General features: G+C 33.1%; 1 protein-coding gene across 1 annotated transcript in view; it reads right to left on the bottom strand.

Annotated features, from left to right (window-relative positions):
- Positions 1-26,281, bottom strand: part of Fbxl7 (F-box and leucine-rich repeat protein 7) — a 70,856-nt gene that overhangs the window by 11,141 nt on the left and 33,434 nt on the right. Inside the window, exons 2-3 of the mRNA XM_068763648.1 lie at positions 3,115-3,339; positions 1,678-1,869 (exon numbers count right to left, since the gene is read on the bottom strand). Of these exons, the coding sequence (XP_068619749.1) occupies positions 1,678-1,869; positions 3,115-3,330 (408 nt within the window). The 5' untranslated portion in view covers positions 3,331-3,339. The remainder of the gene's footprint in view (positions 1-1,677; positions 1,870-3,114; positions 3,340-26,281) is intronic.

Here is a 26,281-nt window from a genome sequence, read left to right on the forward strand (position 1 = left end):
GACCGTCAATCGCATGGCGGCGGCGGCAGTGAAATAGATACATGACAGATGGCGCCACAGTAGACACAACGAAAATCTGCATCGCGCTGTTGAGAGTCTCCGCGCTCATTATAAGGGCTAGCGGAGGTGCGGTCAACGGAGGAAGAAGCAACTGAAGATCAAGAAGCGACCGACGAACAAGAAGCAATCGACGAACAAGATACAACCGACGAACTACCGAAGCACAAGAAGCTACCGAAGCACAAGAAGCTACCGAAGAACAAGAAGCTACCGTACCACGACCACTCCTACAAATATGTTTTATGAATTCGGATCTTTTTGTATTAAAATAAATTATTGTTTACTGTATAACCCTGCAGTATTTGTACTGCCAGAAATTATTACCCTGTCGCATTCCAATAGAAACAATGAATTAATGTAATCATATTTCTGAGTGATCACCACTGTACATAGCTGTAATGATGATCGCATTTTTATATATTTGTATTCCATCCGTTGTATTCCATCTTCACGATCACTTAAATGACGTAGTAAGATAATAAAACGAATTACCCTTTCCACTGCCCACTGTAACGTATAGTTCTCCCCCAAATATATCTATGTGGGGATATGCCACAATCGCCATACTTCCCAGGCGGGTTGGCGATTGCAGTCTGCTATTATGATACGCAGAAAACTCTGCTGCCAAACCTATGGAAACTTGTTTATAAGCAGTGGGAATCCTATGTTATAATGTGCATTCATTATAAAAAGTGTAAACTATGTAAGATAGTTTCCCGGTAATTGAACCTGTGGCCCATGATCGCTAGTCTACCGCTGAGCTACCACCGCTCTAAAATCCCAAAGATTATGATATCCAAAAATAGTAGTAAAAGTTTATACACGAGTAAAAACTTTTCCACGCGACTGTCTTTATATCACAAGTGGACATTTTGAATATACCCGGCCCATTAGCATCAACGGCTTCAGAATCGCGCTTTCCGCGAAGACAACGTGACTCCGGACCGTTATTCTAACAAAGGGAATATTTTCTGATACAATATACACGGACTTACATATTTAGTCTTGTTAAAATTTCAAAGGTTATAAATGATGAGAATGATTGTTCATGTAACGTCGTTAATGTATTTTTTCATTTTGTAATAATATATTCAACTTACTCGTCTTATATATTACTTAAAGTATACATATTACCTCAAAAACTGAGACAAAAATTAAAAGATGTTTAAAAAAGAAAACAATCACGAGTGTGAAGATCCAAGTAGTAAGTAGGCTCTAGTAAGCACTAATTTGTAAGTGATAACGACGAGAATCTAATTATAACAGAAATCTTCATTAGTTAAAGCACCATTATATTATATTATTTATTATATTAGTACGCTTTAGTGAGCATTTCTCAGCAACAGGCAATACCGGAACCAAACTTTACACCAAGTCGGATAGTATCAGTTAAATCAACGTCGTGTGCATTAAAATTTAAACAAAATTGCGAAATAATTCATTTAAAAGTAGCGTTATTTATGTATAATATTGGCGTTAATATAAAAGTTTTAATTTTTTTTTCACTCTATTGAAATGCAACTGGCAGTTTTCAATAACGAAGTAAATAGCTAATTACAAATAAACAGTTATGTTACAAGGAGAAATAAACTAAGTAAATATAAATTGATAAATTACCACGCAGTTCTTGATCCGCCACTCCCTGACAGCGGTGACGCAAGGCCCGGCGCGTGCGCCTGCGCAGCGTGCAGCTACTTCCAGTGGACCTGCAGCTCGCACGCGCCGCCAGGGCTCCGCCCGGGCCGCCAGTCGCGACACAAACCGCGCCCAGCGCCGACACACGCGGGACATTCGACATAAGTCCGACACCTGTAAGAAAGTTACTTATTTATTTATTTAAATTAGGCATCTAATTATTGCTACATAGCTTATAACTAAAAATGTAAACTGTAGTTGTAGTGTAGTAGTAATAGTAGTAATTGAAAATAGGCGTAAAATATAAGAATCAAGTTAAGTTCAAGAATCTATAAGTATAAGAAAACATATTAAAAAGGAATTAATGAAACCGATAAAATTGTACTCAAGATATGACGCGAAACAAAGTAAAAAGTGATTTGTTCTTGTTTATTTAAATATATATATATTTATATATATACATAACTTAAATGTTATCAGAAAACATTGGATGCCAGCATCTTCAATCAGATTCTTTAGGAAGTCCACTCTAGACTATCGATATAATCGCTAACACTCGTAAGTTAAGAGTATAAATTTATTTTGTTAATATTGCAATAACTTTGTCGCAATTAATTTAAAAGGTGCGCTGAGATCATATCTTATAACACGTCACATTCAAACGATTGGTAAACCTTGGAATAGTTTCTAAATACCAGTAATAAATACTGCCAGTAACACTAGATACTTTTCCTATACGGATATTAACTTCTATAACTAGATTCTGGGTCAAATTTTATATACATAATTACATTATTTTACAGCTTGTAACACACAACACTCTTTTGTGACAACTTCCAGTAAAAGGATTGAGTGGTGGGGTTGAAACAGCGTTTTGATTATTGAGTCGGGAGCTCGGTCACGCGTTCGATAACCATCGAAGTGGTAAGTTGTCTAGTGGAGACTATGCTAGTTGGCCTTTAAGAGTATTAAAAGTGAAATAAAAGTATTTACTGGGCTATGATGATTGGAGTTTTTCTGATACTTGTTTCACCCTCAAAGCCACCTATCACTGTCGAATACGAAGGTAAAAAAAGCATTGGCTGAATTTCACAGTATGTTACTAAGTTAAGCAGTAAAATGAGGTAGGAGATGCATCAGATAAAACGCACACGAGATTTCAAGAGGTGACATTATAAGAAATTAATTTTCTTAGATAATGAAACACGTGCAATATAAAATTACAATACGTAATCGTTAAATTTTAATTGCATGTCTAATTACAGAAAAAACACGTCATGTGTTGTATTACTTCTGTGTTTTTTGAGTACTTTTGGGTTTTCAACAATCTCAGCCGATAGGCGCGCGCTGCAAAGCATAGATCGCATGATCCCCAAAGATCGCATGGAAAATCTTTCACACAGCTTTCGAACAGCTTACCTCTAAATATGAAAGTATCTTCAACCACAATGCGTCACTGAGGGTATTATCCCTCCTTCTTCTTGGTGGGCCGCAATCTGCTAACGTGTGGTATCCTTGATCTAAGCTCAGCTCGCTAAGGTCCGCGGCAAGGGACAGAGCAGGCTCAGGAGGTGGTGGAGGGCGTCTCCGTGCCCCTCCACAGACCCCGGGGCCGGAGCAGCTCCCGCTTGACATTATGTCAACCTGCAACAAAAAAATCCAAACTTTACTACCTCAGTAGAAATTGAAATTACGTAGATACTATAAATAGGTACTACTTGGTTTCGATTGAAGTTGATGCTGTTAGCCCGGGGACTTTTACAGCTTCATCGGAACTGAGCAGAAGGGTCCATGAACATATATAAAGCGATGCATAGTCAAACTAATATAAAATATTTTTTAAGTTATTTCTTAAGTCATAAAGAAGTATGTGAATACATGGCAATTCCTACCGTTCCTATTGGAAATCTCAGAGGTAATCGTATCTCCAGCAATAGACGCCTTGCGGATAAAATTATGATAATGATGATGATAAGAAATGATAAGCTTTTTGTTCATCTATTTATCTCATCACCTGTATCATTTCAGCCGAACGGCATCTACTGCCGGATATGGGCCTCGCCATTTCATTTTTGGTTTCCAATAGTACCGGTTGGAAGCGGCATGCATTCAGCGTCTTTCAAGGATCTTAAAAAGGTCGTTTATCTGCCTTGTGGGTAGACGTACTACCCTGCGCTTGCCAGTCTATGGAACCTTACGCCCCTAGCGGTGGTCCTTATTCACGCTATTCGACTTCAACTTGTCAATCCGCTTGACTATGTCACGTACTCTTGATCGTCTACGGATTTCCTCATGTATGGGGATGTAACATACTATCGTAAAGATATATATTTTTATCAACTATTTTACTTTGCTTAAAATAATGTAGGTGTAACACGTCTATTAATGTTTTAAATGAAATTTAGACAGAGAGATACGTAAGAAAAGTTAATATATCTCTGAAATCCTCTAGCACAACAGTTGAGAACTAATCCTTTACTCGTTGTATTACATTAAATGTGAGCCTATTTACTACACTGTTAAAATATGACACCAAATTTAATTCAATGTTTATAATAATATAATTATATCCTATACCGAATATAAACGATCAAAAGGCAATGCTAATAAAACCATGAATTTAATTACGTTGCTATTGCACTATGAAATAATATTCAAACGGAGTGTTTGTTACCTTTGCCGATATAAAGGCATTAACAGACGATCGGTATAATGTTTAAATTGTCATTAATTGTAATAGCTGTCATAATAAATTAGTTTTGAACATAGTAATCGTCGTAGCTAACTACCAAAAAAATATTTCTATAGTAGTTTATTGTGAAACGTTTTACATATTATAATTAATTATTGTTTAATATCTGTCGTTGCGGAGTCAACACTGCCAGATGTCATTGACCTTTTGTATTCCAATAGAAGAAATAAAAAGTATGTAACATATTTTAAATAAATCAATTGATTGGAATTAGGTGCTTAAATTTAAAAGCTTATTCCCGGCTAATGAGGTGGAGGTTGTTCTTTGAATCTTTTATATGTGCTTGTTATCAAACACTTTATACTAGATATAACAAACGAACAAGGTCACAGCTATTTAAGCAGTCCCGTTACTAGTACGTTGACGGTTTATTGAATGCCCAAAGACCAAATCCAGGTTCTTTTACTCAAGCCACATGAGAGCTCGGCGGCCTTCTAGTTCGATGACAATGTTATATAACAGTCCAGACCTGCAGTTGAAATTAAAGTGAGGGCGACATAGGCTTTTGTCTTAGTTTTTATCTTATCTACTTTTATTTTAAGACCTACTAGTTGCGAAATTTAAATCCTTGAACAGCGTGCAAGACATTGAAGCCATCAGCAAACCGAAAGTACGCCATTGACATTGATTCCGAATCCTTATCATACTAGAATCTATACTTTACGTATTTTTACTTTTTAATGAAAATATAAGTAATATAAATATTAGAAAGCATATTCAACAAATACTCAAATGAATATAAAGATAACTATATCAACAATGATTACTTTTTATGAATCGCGCGTTAACATATAAGGTCTAGGTTACAATAATTAAATTTCCAAAATTCCACATAAGTATTTTTACACCGCCGTCACATTGACACCTAAATAAACAGAAAATATTTATTGAATATATTTGAAAGGAAAATTGGCTTAACAACTGAATCAGCGGTGTGAATACGCCTTAATATAAAACAAACATTGCCAGAACACTCACGATTCAGAAAGGCAGCCCCGTTTTCAATGCTGGATGATTATAAAGCTGTCAAGAGCGTTGCATATCTAATTTACAGTTCAATTATCATTCCGACTGATGTGCTGTGGGATGGAGGCAGAAACAATTGATTGTTCGTAGCATCGCGGCGGATTCATGTTGACCTTATTTTGCAATTAAACTTATACAATGGAAGTATAAATCAGACCCGCATGTTTGCGGTTAAGCCGTGTTTTATACCAACGCACTGATATAATCTACACCATCATTTTTCGATGAGATTTATTAACAGAAAACATTGATAGGCTTCCGATATGTACGTAACTGTAAGCTTTAGTAATAAAATCCCGTGTAATTTTTTTTAAATTTTTATTATTTAAAATATAATAAAAATAACCTTTTACACTTGGGAATGAATTGCTCAAATCAGTATTTTCCAACCTTTTGTGTGTCATTCCCCACCTTAGCCTTTCTAAAATTCTCGCGCACCCCTGTGTAAGATATATAATATTTATATTAAAGCAAAATAGTTAAACTCCTGTCGAATTCACTTTAGAGTTGTCTCCCTTACCAATAAAATTGCCCCGCTGTGGATCGTGGGCCCTAGGTTGGGAAACACTATTCTAATTACTGTATTAAAAGAATTGTCACTGAATGTGATCACAAATACTGTATTGTGAAAGAGATCACAGAAAAAAAAACAAGACCAAATTTTTTGTGGCTTCTTTTAGATCAAGATGCGTTTAATTTTCTCACAGACACGTTTTTTAAAATATGTTAATGCAAATGTACTTGTTTCTACTATATTGTGCTCTTCTTGCATTATTCTCCAAGATTCGCAAGCATAAAAGACAATAATTATGTAAATAAATGATGTAAAGCCAAAGATAAATTTAAAATATTTTTTTTTAATAACTTTTAATTTGTCTTTTTTTTGGTTATTTCTAATATAATAATTGTATGTTATTAATTATTAATGAAACAAAACGTACAATTATAGCGACACAAGAACGTCAGTTCTACTTCTTTCTTCTTTTTAAATTGTCAGTATTTCTGATGCGTGATACCGTAAAATAAACAATGAATAATTATTATACATATTATTGTAAATTTAATTAACACGGTTACTGCTGCACGCGGTCATATTGATCTACGTATACCTTGCATAATGTGCGTAGAGAAAATTATCGTTCTCTCCCTCACTGCAGCAGTAACTTCTCTGTTAAATTGTACTCACGAATTTATTTATACCTATACTGTTCCTCCAATTTAAAAATGCAGTTACATATAGCTACATCCAATATTCAACTTTGTTTATGTATTAAAAGCAATGATATTTCAATGCGTTATTGATTAACAGTTCATTTAAACCGGCAGTATCTGTGGACAAATATGACCGCACGTCGCAATGAAAAAAATGTTCTCTTAAGGTCTATATGATCTTACAAAGCACTAGCTGAAACTTGAGTAAGAAAGAGTAAGTAAGGCGTTTAAAAAAATAAAAAAACTAACTCGGACGACATTACATTTAATTATAAGTCATTTTAAGAATTCTTGTAAAAAACTTTAATGAATTGAAAGGTTTTTTACAATTAACTTACTCTTTGACACTCCCAATACTACTTTTATCTTTACTTTTTTATTTTTTTTACAATGTTGTATTGCACATATAAACATATCAGCATTCTGTCAAACGGGTGACGAGTAATATTCATCTATAAACGCATCATGCTGCTGACCACTGCGAACAAAATACTTCAACTTCAATCATTCTTTCGCAAATAAATTTCGAACGAAGATTTGAATTCGTACGCCATCAGTAATGTTAACATCGTCATTGATTTTCAGGAGCAAATATTGTTGGTTGTTGACAACCACCGGCATAAATAATAAATCAAAAAGTTTTTTTAAGTATTTATTTAAATGCATTGAACTACTACGTATTATAAACACTTGTGAAAATAAATATCGGTTAACCGTTGATTTACAAAGTCATTATTTTATTTTGACGATATTAAAAAAAATAATCTTTAAGAATATTTAAAAATCTCATTATCGATTGAAGACCACATCCGCCAGGAAATAGGATATTTTGATCTCAGTATACATGCTATAACAGATTTTCCGGTTTCCAGCGCTAACTGCATAAATTACGGAGGTTGCATTCTACTTGCATATTGTGGTTTAGACGTTGACTGAGCAAGGAAACTAATTATTTTCTATAATTAGCTGTTTTTTTTTCAGGTTTTATAATAAATGTAACGAGAAAATTCATTTCACAGAATAACTTATCAACTATAACTTATCAATAAAAGGACTCATCATCACTCAGATGATATGATAGTATAGAAAGAGTTTATCATCGATACCAGCAAGGCGTTCCAAAGTAGATACGATCTTCAGAAATAAAGGGAACCACTTAGAAGAAATACAACATGTCCTAGCGCGGACAACGAATTTTATCGGACCCGTCCTGGTCTTATTTTGAAGCTGGTTCTAACGAATACAGGACCAATTTCACACATTACCAACCATAGTTTCAAGAGCGCGGGCTTTATGCCTCAACAATTTAGATACTCGCCACATGATATAATGTCATCAGAAAGAAATCGGGTACGACTGCGTGAACTTGACACGCTTGGTGGATTACCCCTTAGTACATCGCTAAGGCAGAAGGGTGGATGGTGAAGTGTTTTCATCGCCTTTACCGTTCAGATCTCCGGATTTAAATGAAAAGCTCTGCAATATTTATGTTGAGCGAGGATTCCTCGTGGCGCTTGGATAGTATTAATAACATTGATTATTCTAAGTTACAAAATAAGTCATCATAACTTCAGAACATTCACTACTGGACATAGACCTCCCCTATATATTTCTACTACTAAATATGTACTATCAGAAATATAATCTATCCGGGGAAATTTCAAATTAAAAGTAGTTAAACTACGAATCTCCTAGTCGTTTCTTTTTATCGCACACTTCTGAAAATCTTGGTTCTTTATGACTGCGTCAAACTGCTGTGTCCATTGGTGGCGCCTTCACTTGATTTAATAAATCATTAATTGGTAAACCATTTCTGGTCTAATCACCATGTGCGTCATTTGATATTTTTGTCTTACTTTTCGAGTCACTATCTGGCATTCGAAGTTACCGTTATGCCTTTGAGCAGTGAAGCCGAAATATTTCAATAATTGTGGTAATAATATTAACTTAAATTAATAATAACGTGAGTTTATTTATCCTAGAAAACAAAGTACAAAAGTTTAAATAGAACTTGTGATAGATACGATTTTCGGTAGTTTCTAAAAAGTTATTTTTAAATGAAATGTAATTTGTGGTACTTTATCACAGACCGATTATAATATTAGAAAAAAAAAACTGCAAATTTTGTATAATACAGAATTAACAAATTCTATAATTAAACATAGAGTAATATATAATACATTATCAATCAATATGTATTTCATAGATATTTCATTAAAGTTCATGTTTTAAGGGTTTTTTTTAATTATGTGTGTGTCAAGTTTATTTTTTCTTAATAAAGAAGTTCTGAGAATTTCCTCTAGTAATCTGAATATAAAATTAAGTTTTTATATTTGTAACGTTTTATTTTACAGTTTTTTAAGGTTTAAAACCTGCACATCAGATGACAAGACGCAGAAATTATAAAAAATATATGCAACAATAAACCATCATAAACTCTGACAAGAAAACTAATTTCAATGCGAAATTGGCTTCAAAATTACATTTCGGTTTAGTTGCAGCAAATGGGATTGAGGCCACCAGAGACTACGAACAAGATGCAACGTTGGCTGAATCAAATGCATCTAGATAAGACAAACTTGTGCACACAATCTTCTTAGTTATTAACAATTGAATAACTTGCATATGAACATGGTTACGCGTTGTGATATTCTTAACTTCATGAATAATAGTGTATTTGTTGGATCAGATAACCACTGTTATTAGATAAGAGATATATGCTAACTATATTATTAAAATTTGGTATATAATTTACTGCTTTTCAATTCAACTAGAAATAAAGAGATCCACTGAAGAACCAAGATCACTAACGTAACTCGAATAATTGGTCATCTGGAATGACAGTGGGCAGGTTACATAGCTTATGCAACCGGCGGCAGAGATAAAAAGGTTCTCGTGTGGCAGCCACGAGCCGGTAAACGCAGCGTAGGTAGAAGAAGCATTAAGTGGGCCGATGGCATAGTTAAGGTAGCGAGAATTCGTTGAATGCGTGCAGCGCAAGACAAGTCACAGTGGCGATCTTTGGTGGGCCTTGCAGTGGGCATCTATCAGCTGTCATAACGATAATGATCACGAATAATATTTAAAAAAGAATTATTTTCCTTTTCTTTGAAGATACAGAAATTTTATCAATTTCGAAATATACAATTTTATTGAATATCGTTTTTATTTTAAGTAAGACAGGGACTATATAGCTACTTCCGCTATGCAGCCCGCTACCTCGCTGATAAATGCGCGTGCGGTAAACAATGCGAAAAACAACTACCACCGTTAATTCACTCAACCCTCCACGGGGCATTCTCAGGAGTAATGTTACACCGTCCAGTACCAAACACCGAGTGTTTGGTGTGATGATGCATTTATCAGCGGGCTGGCAGGCAGAGCACTTCATTACACGACTACTTCACATAGCGGCTACTGCTACATAGCGGAAGTAGCTATACATTAGTCCCTTTCTTGCTTAAGATGGACTTCCGCAAAGTATCGCCTAAATCTATTAGATATCATTTTTATCGACGTAAAATTAAATTACGCAGTTAAAAAAAATTATACTACCATTGGCCCCAACAACAACATTTTTGTTCCTTCTTACTGTTATAACCCTATCTAGTAAGCCTGCATGCGCACTTATATTACTTCCCCGCCACACCTACATCCTGCGTCGCCACCTTTCATAATATTTAAACGCACACTCAATCACTTTCAGTCTATTGCTAATATAGGTTAGTTTATCGTAAATCTGAGTTAGTCAATCACTAACCTAAGTTTATCATACACACGCAGTAGATATACTGTTCATGTATACTCTTTTTTTATTTCATTTTATCATAAAAATATTATATAATAGTTCATTTAAAGAAAACTTTTTTTCAAACGACGGTTTTTTCTAGTCTCGTAAGTTGAAATGGCACGCGGTGGCTTCCTTATCTTCCTTTTTTTCTATCCCATTACTTTGAAATGGTTCAATAAGTTGTCTAGATAGTAAAGATATCATTTTTGTCGTAGGTGTTCTGTTAATCTATTTTCGTCTAGGTTACATACTGTGAACCTATGACACGCGTATCATTGCTAAAACGCGACCTCATTTTTTTGAGACGCGATTCAATAAAAAAAATTTTGTTCAAACATCTGTCTCTCATAACCACCAGAGATCGTTATAAAAATAATATTACAAGTTGAAAAATTTAACAATGGGTTATTTTTAATCCACATAATTTTTTTAAGATATTTTTGTCAGCATTAATTATATTTAAATAAACACAAACGAATAACAGATGAAGCCATCGATGTTTGTATGGCCTTCAAACAAATCAAATATAAACCCGAAATATAAGATTTCACTACTGCAGAGTTCACTCAATATTTTTTTGTACGTATTATTTGATTTTCTGTATTAAGTGCCAATGAAATATGTAAAACATCTTTAAATGTAAATCCTGATTACATAATTTTCGTTTTTGTATTTAAAATGCTATTAAACAAATAATTAACTTTTTATGTTATTAAATTATTTGTACCATTTATTAAACAATTAAAATGTGTATATATTAATAATTTTCATAATTTTTTATTTTTTACTTTAATGATATGCAACATGTCATAAAAACAAATAATTTTGCAAATTTTGACACTTCTTTTTATTAATTCTAATTTGTATCGCTATTGTTTTTGTACAATATTCTTTTTCGCTTTTACTAAACGCAAACAGTTGGGAGAGGGTTGCCGCTATTTGATACGGACCTTTTTTCTCCCAGCTGCCAGGCACGACAGAGTTTGATAATTATTTACAATATTTCTTACACAATTTTCTCTTCCATAAGAGTGAACACACCCATGTGAATACACTAAAATTTATACATATTAACAATACAATTTGAAAGTTTTACTCAATTATACATTATTTTATTTCAAGACGCTGCCCAAGCACTACAGACTTTTAAATGCCTTGAGGTTTAGGACAATGTTCCGAGCCAACTTATCAAAAGATTTTACTGTATACTGTGATTTTTTCTTGAGAAGGTCCGGTAAGTTGTACGGAGGTATATTAAACATTTCACATAAGGTCACGTGGTTGTCTTTTGGATTTGATTCGGGAACAGTGTCTGAATAAATGGTGAAAACTCTGTGCTGTGAAGCCGTAACATGGGCAAGTCTCGTTATCGATTATAGTTCTAAAGATTCGCAATCACTGGTCAAAATTCTTTAACTTCTTAAGTTAAGAGACTAGGAAAATATGATCCTTAATGTCAAGATCAGGTTAAAGTCAGGTTTTGTCAAAATATTAAACACTGCTCTGTACGTGAAGCGAAATACAAAACACTTAAGTGGTTATTATCACTATCATATGATGAGACTGAAAACACTTTAAAAGCAACAAAATAATAGTTGCGTTTGTTTCCTTATTTTCCAAACAAAATTAATTATAAATAATATTAAGTATATTTTTTTTCTTGTGTGTTAGATACACATTGTACTACGTACTCCAATAACTTTCAATGTATTCATAACCTTATTTTGTATGTTCCCATGCAATCCGATCTGTGAATCTCACCGCTACTGCCCCTGCGGTACAGGCCTTGTTAATGTAGGGAGCAACAGTAATCTTGTTGGCACACATAGATTATTATAACTGTTACTTTTATTTTATAATGTATTTAAATGTTATATTAAATAAATCAATAAACAAATAAAAATGTAGTAGCCTCGAAAACTTTTACTGACTAAAAATTTTCTTCGTTAAAAATCACACCATTTACGTGTTATATATAACTTTTTAATGCTTTTTGTTACCGAATGGGCCTTTTTGGAGAAGTTATGGGCTACAATCACCATAATTTCAGCTGTTAGACTTTCATTGCTGGTCTTAATGTAACCCATTGATTTACTAAAGAACCGGTAGAAAACGGCCTATATCCGGCGACTTCTGACAACCTTAATAAGGTAGTTTATCCATCTGGAGGATGTATGTCTTAAGCTGCGCTTGTCGGTCTGTCTCGACACCACCTTAAAGTTTCATCGATCATCTGTTCCGCTAAATGGCCTGCCTACTATTACTTCAACTTTCCAATCCGCTGAGCTATGTCGTTAACTTTCATTCGTCTACGGATCTCATTTCAAATTCAGGTCATTAAGTACGTGAACTCGAAGCTATTGGTTCATTTTACTTTGGCTATTAAGCGACATTTCCATTTACTTACAATTTATCATAACGCCTAAAACTTTGGAAGGTAGAGTAACTACCTGTTCTCTTGAAATATAAATAAAAGTTAATTAAGAGGAAAGTTACTAAAAAAGAGATTGTCAAACATCAACACGAAGGAATGTGAACGAAACAGACAGTTTTTCTCACGTTACAAATAATTCTTCCAAGAAAATGTACAATCTCTTCAAACTAACTGTGGCAAGTGAAAGCAATAAAACTTACATTATATGGCGGACGTTCAATAGACATTATCGTCCGTTAAAGCCGTGCCCGTGTGTTAATCTAATCAACAGAGCGAGCTTGCGCGGACCAATTAAACAAACTAGTTAATTTTGTAAAGCGGAAACCGACACGTTTGTATTAATTATTATGGTTTATTAATACGGAAGTCACCCAGATTAGTGCAGGTTACGTGAAACACCTTTACGTTCAACTTGGACAGATATTCAAATGTTATATTTTGTAAGCTACATTTAGAATAATTGTACAAACTGACAAACTGTCAAGACAATAGTCTTTTAGCGTTATTTTTTAGTGATAATACAACTTGGCTAGGATGCGTATGCCTGGTTTGGCTTTTACATTCGACTACAGAGATATAGTCGAATGTAATTTTTTACCGTATTTTTACCGTATTTTATTTTATTTTATTTTATTTTTTACCGTAACTTACATAAGTTACGGTAAAAAATAATTATAAAAACTGACGAACTTCATAGACTCTACTGTGTTTCTAATAATAATCATAGTACTATAACTAACTAGGATGCTTACTAAACTCACTACTTGTATCGCTCGCAATCTTGTCAATTTATTTATTTTTATTTATATATTCATATATTCTACATTTGCATGACAACAGCAAAATTTTCACGTAATGAAGTACTAAATTAAATATGTTTGCCTATTAGAGGTGTGCAAAATAAAAAAATATATAAATCATAAACATGAAAATCGCAACAATAGCCGGTGGTCCCCTGCCCGCACCCAGCGACTTCTCAAGACCCCAAGTATTGGTCCTCCTAGAGGGTGGCCTACCCACGCCGCATCTACTGGCTCATGGTTGTTACTCGAAAATGAACAAGATCCTTGTGCCTTGCCTACTGCCACTTTAGATATGCAATTCTTCGAGCATATATCAGTACTATGATTTTTCTGCAGATCCCTTCATTTCTGATTCAATCTCGCAGCGAAACTTCGAGCATAGTTCTCTCCATTGTTCTTTGGGCGACTTTGTGCCTTTTTAAGGGCCACCGTAAGCAAACACACAGCAAACAGGAAACACGTCACGGATCCGTAAGTCATCACCGGTAACACACTCTGGTCAAAAACCTTCATCTTCAGCCATTATGATATTTCGGATGAGATTTTTCAGAGCTATCCGAACGCTGCCTATTCGCATTGGAGTCAGTGAGAAATCTTTATCGCGAAGTTGAGTTCCCCAAGTTGAATGGTTTGTCCCAGGTATATGTAATCGTATATAACTTTAAGCGTAGCAGGTGCGTAAGCACGACATAGACGTGAGACATCAACTTCATCTTGTCCATATTTATTTTAAGGTTTAATAAATAATTAAATGTTCGATAAAATCAATCGATTATTAAAAAAGTTCGAATTCAAATGTACGAACTCATTTTAATGTAAAATTAAGCTATTTCTGTGCTTCTTAAGTACTATAAAAGAAGCAAAATAATACGCTAGTTGTGTTCACATAGTAGAGGACAATTATTTTAGTTGCTAAAGCTATAAATGCTATATATGCTATATTATAAAGCTATTTATTTTTTTACTCTTTATCATATAAAAATACATATTGGAACTTATATTATTTGATAATTGTCACATCAACTGTTTTAAGTACCACACTATAAATTTAAATTTGAAAACTCTATTAAACTTTTGTAGTTGATACGTGCCGCTTTTTTCATTTTGAATTTCCGATCATTAAAAAATTAGACGTGAACTGTCATAATTCGTTTAGTCGTTACAGATCGCTGTCCGCCCACGCCTGAGTTACAGCTATTTATAACGCTTAATAGCTTTGAAAATATTTCCAAGTCAAAGATGTTAAACATTCTTTGGTTTCGCCGACCGAAATTTATGATTTTATTCTAATTTTAATATAGCTGTTTTGCTTTGATAAAAGACTTACATGCAATTAAACTGTCTTTAAATTCTTAACATGGTGATTACTCTAATCCGGTTTATCAACACCTAGGTTATATGCTTACGGATACAATCTTTTTCGAGGCCAAAGAAAAAAGGTACGGACAATATACAGGTGATTGGTTGTTGGTGTAATAGTTTCGTAAGGGTTAATTCTTTTGCACTTTTATCAACAAAATGCTTAAAAACTATTACATCGACTTCCAATCAGCATGTAAAAAGCTATCGCTCTGAAATATATTACATTATTTATTCTATTAGAATGCGATAGGCCAATAACTTCCAACGAGTCTGCAAGGAAAGTCATTACGCAGTTTATCATTCCTGAAACCATTGATTTTTTAGAAGTGTGTAACGTAAATAAATTTGCAGTGAATGAACTATATTGTAAGAAAAATGGTAGGCAAAGTAAGCTTTATTACTTGAATTGGGTAATCGAATTAAGTCAATAATTAAGAACGCCTTCCGCCATTAAAAATAATATTAATGAATGATATTTCAACTTTTGACAAACAGACTCTTGGCGAATATAGACATTTCTACCAACCTAAAAAAACAATGGTTTTCTAATGCTTAAGAGTTTCAATATCACGTCACTTTTTAATCACAGTAGTATATATAGATGTATCTATTAGATATTTCCATATAAGTACTGACTCATCACGGTATCTCTGGTACCATGAAGCTTAGAGACTTGAAATTTAGAAAGAATATTCCTTTTTACGAAATTTATTCGCATTCATTATAAAAATGCGTATTTTCAAACCTTTTTTGTTTGAATTTATAGGAATAAAAGTTGGCAAGAATATTTTTTTGGTTTTGAAATTACCAAGACTGGATTTTATGAAATTACACACACAAAAAGCAATGCACGGAAAGTGGGCGGGATACGGCTAGCCTATCTTTACTTGTTACTATCACAACTTGGTGGATCATATCATAACATAACATAACATTATCAAAAGTAAGAAAACGACCAATATTTAGCCACTTCCGCAGATGCAGTGGTAGAGCAGAGTCTCACAGTCAGACTCTGTATTTGGCACTAATCGGTGTAATATAACTCCTGAAGATGCCCCGTGGAGGGGTGAAACACGTGTTGAGTAATTTGGCGGTGGCGGTTGTGTGATTCGCATTGTTTGCCGCATACGCATTTATCAGCGGGCTGGCGGGCGGTGCATTTTATTGCATGACTACCACTGCATGTGCGGAAGTGGCTAAATATTGGTCCTTTTCTTACTTAGGATAGACTTCCACGAGGTAACGCCTGATTCCATTAGACAATATCAAAGTCGCGGCAAGATGGCAGCACCTGACCAGTCATTGTAGCGATTACAGTGGGAAGGCTGTGTCTTGCAATGGGCGTTTATCGGCTGACGTGGTGATGATGATCAGGTGAAAGATATTATGTGTATATATACATATATATAAATATATATGTAATATATATGTATATAAATATAACTGAGAAACGAAGCACTATTTATAGATAATAAAAAATTAAACCACTATCGGCGTTCGTCTATGGTAATTTAAGTCATAAAATATGATTTAAGAATCTATGGTTGAATCCAATACAGATGTCCATACTTGATAAATGATTCTTACATTCAGTCAATAATAATTTCACATCGATCCGAGTAACTATTCTGTCACGCGGTCGAATATTTAGGTTAATGTAATACCTTAAGATGTTCGACGGCGCCAACATTCACTGAACCTACGCATCGCCCTTGGCCAACCCGCCTACTGTGACCACATTTATAAAATTCTCAGGATAAATTATGGATTACATTTCAATTTGTCGTTATGGATGTTGTTAATCTTTGCTTAGTTATCTAGAATATCACATATGAGTATATTAAACCTTCTAACTCTTTCACCTTACTTTTTCATCCCATAAACTTTAAAATTGGAAGTTTTAGAAGCTTTTTTACTTTTTACTTTTTTACTTTTTCATCCCATAAACTTTAAAATTGGAAGTTTTTTTTGTAGAATTTTTCAATATTTCTTGAGCAATACATGTAAAAAAAAACAGATATGAAATATAACCATATCAAAGATATTAAGTTTAATGTGAAATACCTAGAAGTTCTACAATCATAGTCACCCTACAAAAAACCTTCGCAACCACATCAATACTTCATTTCAATCGGAATGTGACAATAGTTCTGCAGTGCCTTTTAATAAATCATTCCCTTGCACAAAGCTAGACCGATGCAATGATTTGATGCAATAAAACACTTAGTTTATACTCGAGTACTTACAAATTTCGATTGTTAATATTTATTAACCAACCGTGTGCACGAAGTAGCTCCTGTATATGTCATACTATACTTGAATACTATACTTTCTATATTTTACTAGATTTAAAAAACAATGTAACATATTAATGGATTTAACAAATTCTGAGGTTCTCTTTTTTAACTCTAATATTCTATGTTATTAATTCTTCTACTTCTTTTGAGACGATGACGTACAGTGCAAGGCATAGGTCTACTTCATAGCTCGTCACGATGACAGGTCCTGCGCTGCCCGTATTCAGCGACTTCCTGCTACCCTAAGTAAATCGTTGGTCCACCTAGTGGGAGACCTATCCGCGCCGAGTCCACCGACTCTTGGTCAACAAACAAACGATGTGCCCCGCCCACCGTAACTTCCAACGAGCAATTCTTTTAGCTACGTCGATGATCTTGGCTATGGTTATTATGTATTAAATAAATAAAGTAGTATATCCAGTTTATAAGTTACCTAAGCCTATATTTAATATATACCCTTTGTATTAGGTAAATATAGGTTTAGGTTACGGGTTGAATATTAATATTGAGTGTTGCAAAACATTTTTAATTTTTTTTTTCTGTTTCAATTAAATTCAGTTTAAGCGTAAGTGAAAAGATTACATCATAATATATGCTCGAAACGACATTACGAAAAAAATATGTATAAAAGTATAATGTCAATTCTTTAATAAAATAATTTATGAGTTACATGAATAATAATAAAACCCTGTACTCGACAAGAAATTGAGTGCACTTCTTCAAACAATCAATCGTATGGACTGGGCGGATCTCGTGACACCCACGTTCCCTTTCTTCCCTCTACTGTTTTATCAGGATCGTAGGTGTTCCTTACATTATGGGAGGGGCATATAAATTAAACCTTCGAAGCAATCTATTTAATGATAAGTCCAAGATGTTTCTGTTGTACAAGAAATATATAAGTAAAGAGACGTATATTTGTACACAGTTTATTGGTTTTAGGTGTAAAGGGTTTAAAATGGTAAATGTATTGTATATTTTTAGCAAAACGCTTTCAAGCCTTTACACGTATTTTCAATCAGCTTGTATAAAACATCACTCTGAAACTCTATTGGAATGTGACTAGCCAATTTACAGTGACAGATAGTAAATAATAATCAATTTTAATATTAAGTAAACTGAAATTTGAAAACCACTTAAACGTAAAATGAGTACTACACTTAAAAGTAAATGCATAGTGTTGTTTATCTGCAACATAAGGTTTTTTAATTAATAAGTATGAAAAATATTATACATGTGTATATATATATATTCTATTTTTCCCTGCACTATAGTGTACTTATCTGCAGGATATATATTTTTAAAAGTACAAATAAAATCATTTATGGGTAAATGTATACTAAAATATTTAGATACATAATTATATATCTATTATAAAATCTTTGAAAATAGTTTTCTATCATCTAAACAGTAAAACGTCTTTAAGTATTAATGTAATATACATTTCAACATGTTATAAAAATTGTATGCATATACGATGCCCAGGCGTAAGGAATCGAACTGACCAAATGTAAATAACACAATAAAAATCCAGTCAGCCAATCAGCATAATAATTACAGCCGTAACATGTGTATTGCTAAACATAAGTCATCCTTTTTATTACCAATAAAACAGGTAGGAAACGGATGTAAGTACCGAGCGTTTTTCGATGACTTGGCTCGTCTGATGAACTGACTTTCCACCCCGTAGTTCGACGTACTATGTTCTGTTTGATCATCCGTAGTCTTAACTCCAGAACCTTGAGGATTCAGTGGCCATCTGTTCTGCGCGTTAAGTTTCCTGTTTATATTACTACTACTATTCTATATTATTTTCTTTCGTCTACGTATATTATCATTCTTGATTCGATTTCGTAAAGATTTCTAGAGCATAACTTCGAGGCTCGTTCAGCGACCACATTTCACTGACGAGAGTATAATAATAGTAATAACATATCTAATTAAACTCCAAGTAATCTTGCATTGCGTATCTATGTGTAGACATTATATCTAAGATTTTTGTTATCATTCGTCAATCTAAGTTTATATTATATATTAGTCATTAATACAACAAATTCGGAGTAAACTCAAAGAATATTTAAAGCATATGATATAAGTTCAATAAGCAAGTTTACTACATAGACCTAACTTTCCGTTAAGTGTAAATAATCATAAATAATACGCGATACCTTCCGCGTTGCTTATCCATTAGCATTAAGATAAAGAACATTTACGAATCTTGAAAATTACGCCATAAACATTCCATTACGTATGAGTAATTTATATGAGATAATTTATAAACTTATGTAAATTTATTTGTACATAACTCATTCATACAATTATTTATGATTATGTGACTTTTTGGTAAAAGAAGACAAACCAATTTTCCAATTTTAAAACATTTGTTTACATGATAGGTTAAATTTCTTTTTAAAATTATAATTATTAAAAATTGAAATTTTTAATTATATATTTTATTATATTACTAATGTTACAAAAGATAAACCACTACCTATCGCCTGTATACTGTACATATACTGTTATATTTTATTTAATAATTTATTTGAGTATTCATCTTTTATGTGGAATCAAAAGCAATATATTAGATATATAAGAGCGAAGTGTCTTAGACTTATAATTAAAAGGAGGCTCCAAAGTTATGTTAACAAGAACCTTAAAGAATACATGAATTTTATTATTAATACCTTAAGATGTCATCATAGTATCACACTACGATCTTTTCATCGGTCAAATATCGATTTGAGTACCGTTATAAATGACGATAAAATGCTTTAATGTCTTTTAAGAGATATGATGAGCTAATACGGTCATATAAATATATATGGACATTAATAACTGAAGTGTTTACCTTTACGACAATTTTATAAATGCTTTTAACAGATACTAAAACATAATTACATAACTATGCATAACGAAATATACTGGTATAAAGTAAAAGTAAATACGTTCGTGAATTGAATTTAATTTTTTTAAAACTAACAACGTTTTCGCATTGTTGCTAGTTGAGATAATATTTTATAAGTCTTAACTAGTTAGTTATAACAGCTATATAATATAGCTATGTCTGTAGATTTGTAGGCAATTATGTATACTTTATTAATAATCTTCTTGAATTATTATGCAATATATTTACTAAGCCCGTTTACAACGTGCATCAGACCCAAGGTAACAGATATAGTTCGAAGAATTACTCGTTTGAAGTGGCAGTGGGTGAAGAACATGGTTCATGCAACCAAAGGCCGTTAGGGAGAAAAATTCTGGATCTGGTAGACGCGGCATGGAAAGGCCTCCCTCTATATGAATCGATGACATAGTCAAAGGCAGTCTCTGGATGCGGGCAGACGAAGACCAGTACTCGTATCAATCTTTGAACAAGATTTATGCCTTGCAGTAGGCGATGTCACTTCTTCTTCTTTCTTGAAGTGCCTCTCCAACTAGTGGAGGTTGGCTATCAGCTTCCTGCTCTCTTCCTTATTTTTGGTTCTGCGTAACAGCTCAGCAGCGCTGGCGATTCCGGTCCACTCTCTAATGTTACGAAGCCACGACTTCTTTCCTTTTACCAGCGACCTTTCCCATCATGATAAGTTGAAGGAGATTGTATCGTTGGTGTCGAAGAACGCGTCCCAAGTAAGCGATTTTCCTTCGTTTTACTGTGAGCATTAGTGCGCGTATATGGCCGATTCGTTTCAGAACTTCGACGTTGGTCACAGAGTTGAGTCCAGCTTATGGACAGCATGCGTCTATATGTCCACATTTCGAATTACGATGTTACTATCGTTATGCTATTAAAGATTTTAGGATATTTTATGTGACTTATTGATCGGCGTCATTTCTGCAAGGCATAGGCATCTCGTAAAGACATTTAAGGAGGGATATACAATACTCGCACGCTTGACAGGTGGATTGGTGGTCGCAGTGTGATAAGCAGAAGACGCTGCTACTTCATCCCCTAGAAACTTATTTGTTGTTGAATAATGGAGATCATGTATAATTAATTCATAAAGTGTGAAGAATCGCATAAGATGCATCGTACTCATGACTTACGATCGCGGTCTAAGTCTCGGTCCTCTACCGCTGAACTACCACTGCTGCGGCCTGTTGATATATAAATAAAAATCTAAAAATGATACTGATATATCATTATAGTCATTGCATGAATACTGCTGCATAGCGGAAGTAGCTGTATATATTAGTTCCTTTCTTAGATAGGATGGACTTCCGCGAGGTAACGCCTGATTCTATTAGATAAAAAAATCTGCCAATTTGGTTTTTAGCATAGGTGTTATAAAATATGGCAACAAGTGGAACATTCGGTGTTATTTCTGTATCTTATGCCACCGAATAATAAAGTTGAATGACAAGAGGTGTAATTAAATTTAATTTTAAAGTAATCAAGTTAAAGTTAAATTAATTTTAAATATCTGTTTAAAAATCTTTGTGAAATAGTATGTAGAGAAACTTCAGATATATTATTATTCCCTTTATTATCGCGAAGATAGTTACTATTATAGTTATACATGATTTAATTCGATTACAAAAGGTTCGGAAACAATTACTACCATTATCACAATACTTATAAAAACTTCACCATAATTTTTTTAACAAGTTATATAAATTATTATAAATAATTACGAACATTAATGTTTCAAATAGCACAGAAAAACACGCTAGCTACCACTTAAGCAACCACATCTTTATTTTCATTGCAATAACCTTCTAAGTATAATTTATTTCGATAAAAAATACACTACAACCTAACGAGCTCATTGTAAATAGTAAAGAATTTTAATAACCAGAATAACGCTAACCTTTCTTGGAGAAATAAAAACTCAATGTACAGTTACTTCAATGAAAATATCAAGAATTCTTTGCAAAAAAATCTAATAAAGGCTGTCGTTGAAATACATTCCCCATGTAAGAAAACGCGTTTGAGAAAAATGTTCACATATTCTTTTTTTTTTAAATATCACTCATATAAACTATAAAGCTATATATTCTATAAAGCTGATTATAAAAAATTCCGTTTTATTACTGACATACAACAAAACTGATGTATTTCAACACGTACTGTTGTATTTTATGTGCAGCGATAGACCAGCGGTAGAGAACTGAGACTGGCGATCACAGGTCGCGGGTTTTTTTTTATTTAATGGTGCCTGGTACCAATAACGGGTAAGTTCGTTACCGTATTTTGTTTTGGGACAGTAATATATTTTACAATAATATTTTAATTTTTTTTTTATTATTTTCACTCTTTCTCATTCTTCACAATTCCTTTCATTTTTCCTTCTTTACATTCACATAAGTGTTCGGTTCGAATCCCGTGATGCAATCTTGTATAATACACACTTTGTACTTTAATTACAGAAAGGGAACCTTGACATTCTCTCTTTAGATCGATCTCAGATTATTTACGAAGTTGCAGATCCTTAAAGTAAGATCCCTGAACTGAACAAAAGCTAGTGAAAGCTTCAGTAACTTTTAGACGGATAGTTTTGACGTAGTATTGAAGTATCGTGATAGCAAAACAAGAATTTCAATGGGAGCTTACTTTTGGCCAGGCTAGTAAAAATGGTACGGCGCGAAAGTCTACAGCAAAAACTTTTTTTATAGTTACCAGTATTGCCAGTGCGGGGTTTACCACTATCTATATACATATACCATGAACATCCCTATGGTTTCTCCTCCAAAATAAAAATAAAAAATATTAGTTGATCTAAAGCCAATATAGCAGAATCAAATGCCATGGTTGTACCCAGGTAGATTAATTCTCAAAAAAAAAACATCTTTCGATCTGCACGTTTATCGACAAATAAGTTAAAAGGTGTGGTGTTCCGTTAAGAGTACAATGACAATACAACGGCATATCTCTCGGCCCTCCCTCCATCTTAACTAAACGGCTTCAGTGACAGCTCATTTCAAAGAAAGCCTCAAGAGATAGCAAACAGTTACATCTCTCAATTGTGTCTGAGTCACAACCGTATACGGTGTAATAAGTTTGTCAATTCGAAAAATAAGGTCAATGTATGTGTAATACAAAGGCATAAAGACATTTTTGCGCAATTTCGTGATTTTATACCACTTGGCCAGATTAAAAATCCTATAATCCAACTGTCAAAAGCGAAGATAGAAAATTAATTAGTTAATTTTTTCATAGTTAATTTTTAATGTTAATAAACTAGTGACTAAGATTTGAGAGCAAAGACACAAATCGGCCATAGAGTGTTAGGCTTCAAAAAAAGGCCGTTCGTATTCGAAAAGAAAAAAGATTTCTGATTCATGAGTCTGCCCGAGTAGTGACCATTGGTATAGAAAAGGTCATGATCCAAGCTGGGGAGAAAATGTATGTCTTTTATACTTAATATATATTAAAATTTATAGTATAAAGAAAAACTGAAAGAATAATTCGAGTTAAAAAATTCATAATTCAAAATAAATTTATTCAAGCAAGCACATGCGCTTTGGTATCCCCGATTATTTTAAGATTATAAGTAGTAAGTTACCACAGGCTGCCACAGCTGATCTGCTGAGAAGAGCTGGCCAGAAACTAAACAGATTCTCTTATAAATAAAATTTAACAATTTTTCACTAATACAAACTGAAATACTATAATATCATCCATGTAAATGAGTCAACAAACTGAGTTCCATTTATTGAAAAAAAAATCATTTTATTTAATGTAGTTCCGGGTAATTTTCCTCGGAAAAATTCAAATACTCTTCCTAAAATTTGGATTTGAGTAATTTACCAGATATGTTTAATATTTTTTTTTATAAACCGCTAATAATATACAAGATGATTGATAATAGGTATACATGCTATAAAGAGGTGAATAAAAAGTTTATTTTCCATCATTTAATTTATGGTACACTCTATCCAAAAAATCAATTGTTTCAGAAATGATAAATATCGTAATGATTTATAGTTAGTAAAAGGATTTTTAAAAGTCAGATAACAATGTATTAAAATTAAATATTAATAGCTATCTGTATGTATAGACTATGTTCCGCCAGAATTTATTGGTTTGTCGCATTCGAATAAAGTTCCTGAATGGTTAATTGATAGGAAATAGCTGTAATAGTTTTAAAGAGTTTTTTAACAAACGACTTATACGCGCTTCTCTTTAAATATAACCTATCGACCTGTATACATAAACCAATATCTACTAAGTCTTACATGAAATTTCGTAACAGTACCACAAGTTCTAGTGTAATATGTATGGGACAAAAGCACTAAGTAAAGACGTTAAACGTAAATCTATACGACCAAAGTCACACGCGATCGACGCAATGCTATTTATGAACGTTTGTGGCGACGAAACAAAACGGTTTCTTCGGCCATACTGTTACTCAGTAAATCGCTTTGTCACATAACGCCTCGTACGTAAACCTGTAATTTATAGTTAAAAGAAGTAGGCATGTGAGAATGGTACAATATAAAAATTATTTTCTTTAATCATTAATACTCACGTATAATTTAATAAGTACCACGTACTTATACGTTCCAACAATGATCATTAACATTTCAGCCGGAAACTCCTGCTACTATATATAGGCCTCCGCCATAGATTTAAAATAAAACCGGCTTACAATGTGGACAGATTGATGATTTTCAAGGTCGTTTAAAAACGATATATGCAGGATCCTTATTATAAAAATACATTCGTAATTATGTTAAAAATTAATTGATTTGTGTATGTTTTAGTCTGTGTACACAAAAAATATAGCGCCAATAATAGCGCCATCTATTGAATTCTCCCGTCAACATTGTCCTAAAAACTCATAGCTTCGTTTTATGATACTGTGAATGTATTGGTGTTTTAATTATGTTCAATAAATAAGTGTAATGTTTCTACTGGCTTAGTTTATAAACGACACCAAAAAGTCATCACTAAAAATTAATATTGGATGATTGGTTAAGGTGTAAGGCTTCAAAAGGATCATATTTTTTTTGATAAACTTTAAATCGTCACAAAATATTTATTTGTACGGTCTTAATTTATTTTTATTACAGAATCTATCAAAATCAATGCTTCGCCATGTAAAAATTACACGAGATATTTAAAAAATTATCAAATTCACTAATAAACAAGTAATTAAATCTAAAATTGACTTGTATGAACTGTACTTTTAACAATAAATATAATAAATAAATCAATGGTAAACAAACCCAATGTGCATTGACAAAAAATATTAAATTATCATTTTAAGTGAAACATGTATTTTATAATCATAATATTCAATTCTAATGCTTAAATGGTTTTCAAACGTACCTTCTAGTTATATAGATTAAACATAATCAAGTAGCAGCGAAATCGAAGGATTTATTAACTAAGCAAAAGATAAAAACGGACCAAGAGGATCCGACATGAAAGCGATCGGACAGGTAGCGTGTTGATTCTTCAACCTTAATTAACTTGGAAGGCTCGAACGGGACCGCTAGTTGGGAGATTCTTCGATATATTATTGAGATAGTGTGAAATTGAGAATGAAGTTCTGCTGACACTGTCTAGTCTTTATCTACAGGGTGATTGGTTTTATGTGTAAAAGTTTTAAAGGGGTGAAGCTTATTACAAAAAAATTATAATAAATAACATAGTGATAATATGCTAAGAAAAGCTTATTTCAAAATTCGAATTATTACCTTTTAAAATTAATTATAGGTAATTATCTGCCCCTGTAGACTTTTTAGAAGTCACCAATAAGTGTTACTTATTTAAGAGTGATCATTTTATACGGGATGATAGGAAATAGATGTAATAGATTGAAAGCTTTTTGCTAACAAATAAGCTATACATTCATCCCTTTAATGTATTTTCTTTTGGTTAGAGGTAACCAATCAACATATAGATATCGCAAACATGAAAAATAGAAACGTAATGTAATTTTTTTACGGGTGGTTACTTTGACT

Source organism: Battus philenor, unplaced genomic scaffold (assembly GCF_028537555.1).
Source record: "Battus philenor isolate CCGP_79_NKW_IND1 unplaced genomic scaffold, ilBatPhil1.0.hap1 SCAF_18, whole genome shotgun sequence".
NCBI lineage: Eukaryota > Metazoa > Arthropoda > Insecta > Lepidoptera > Papilionidae > Battus > Battus philenor.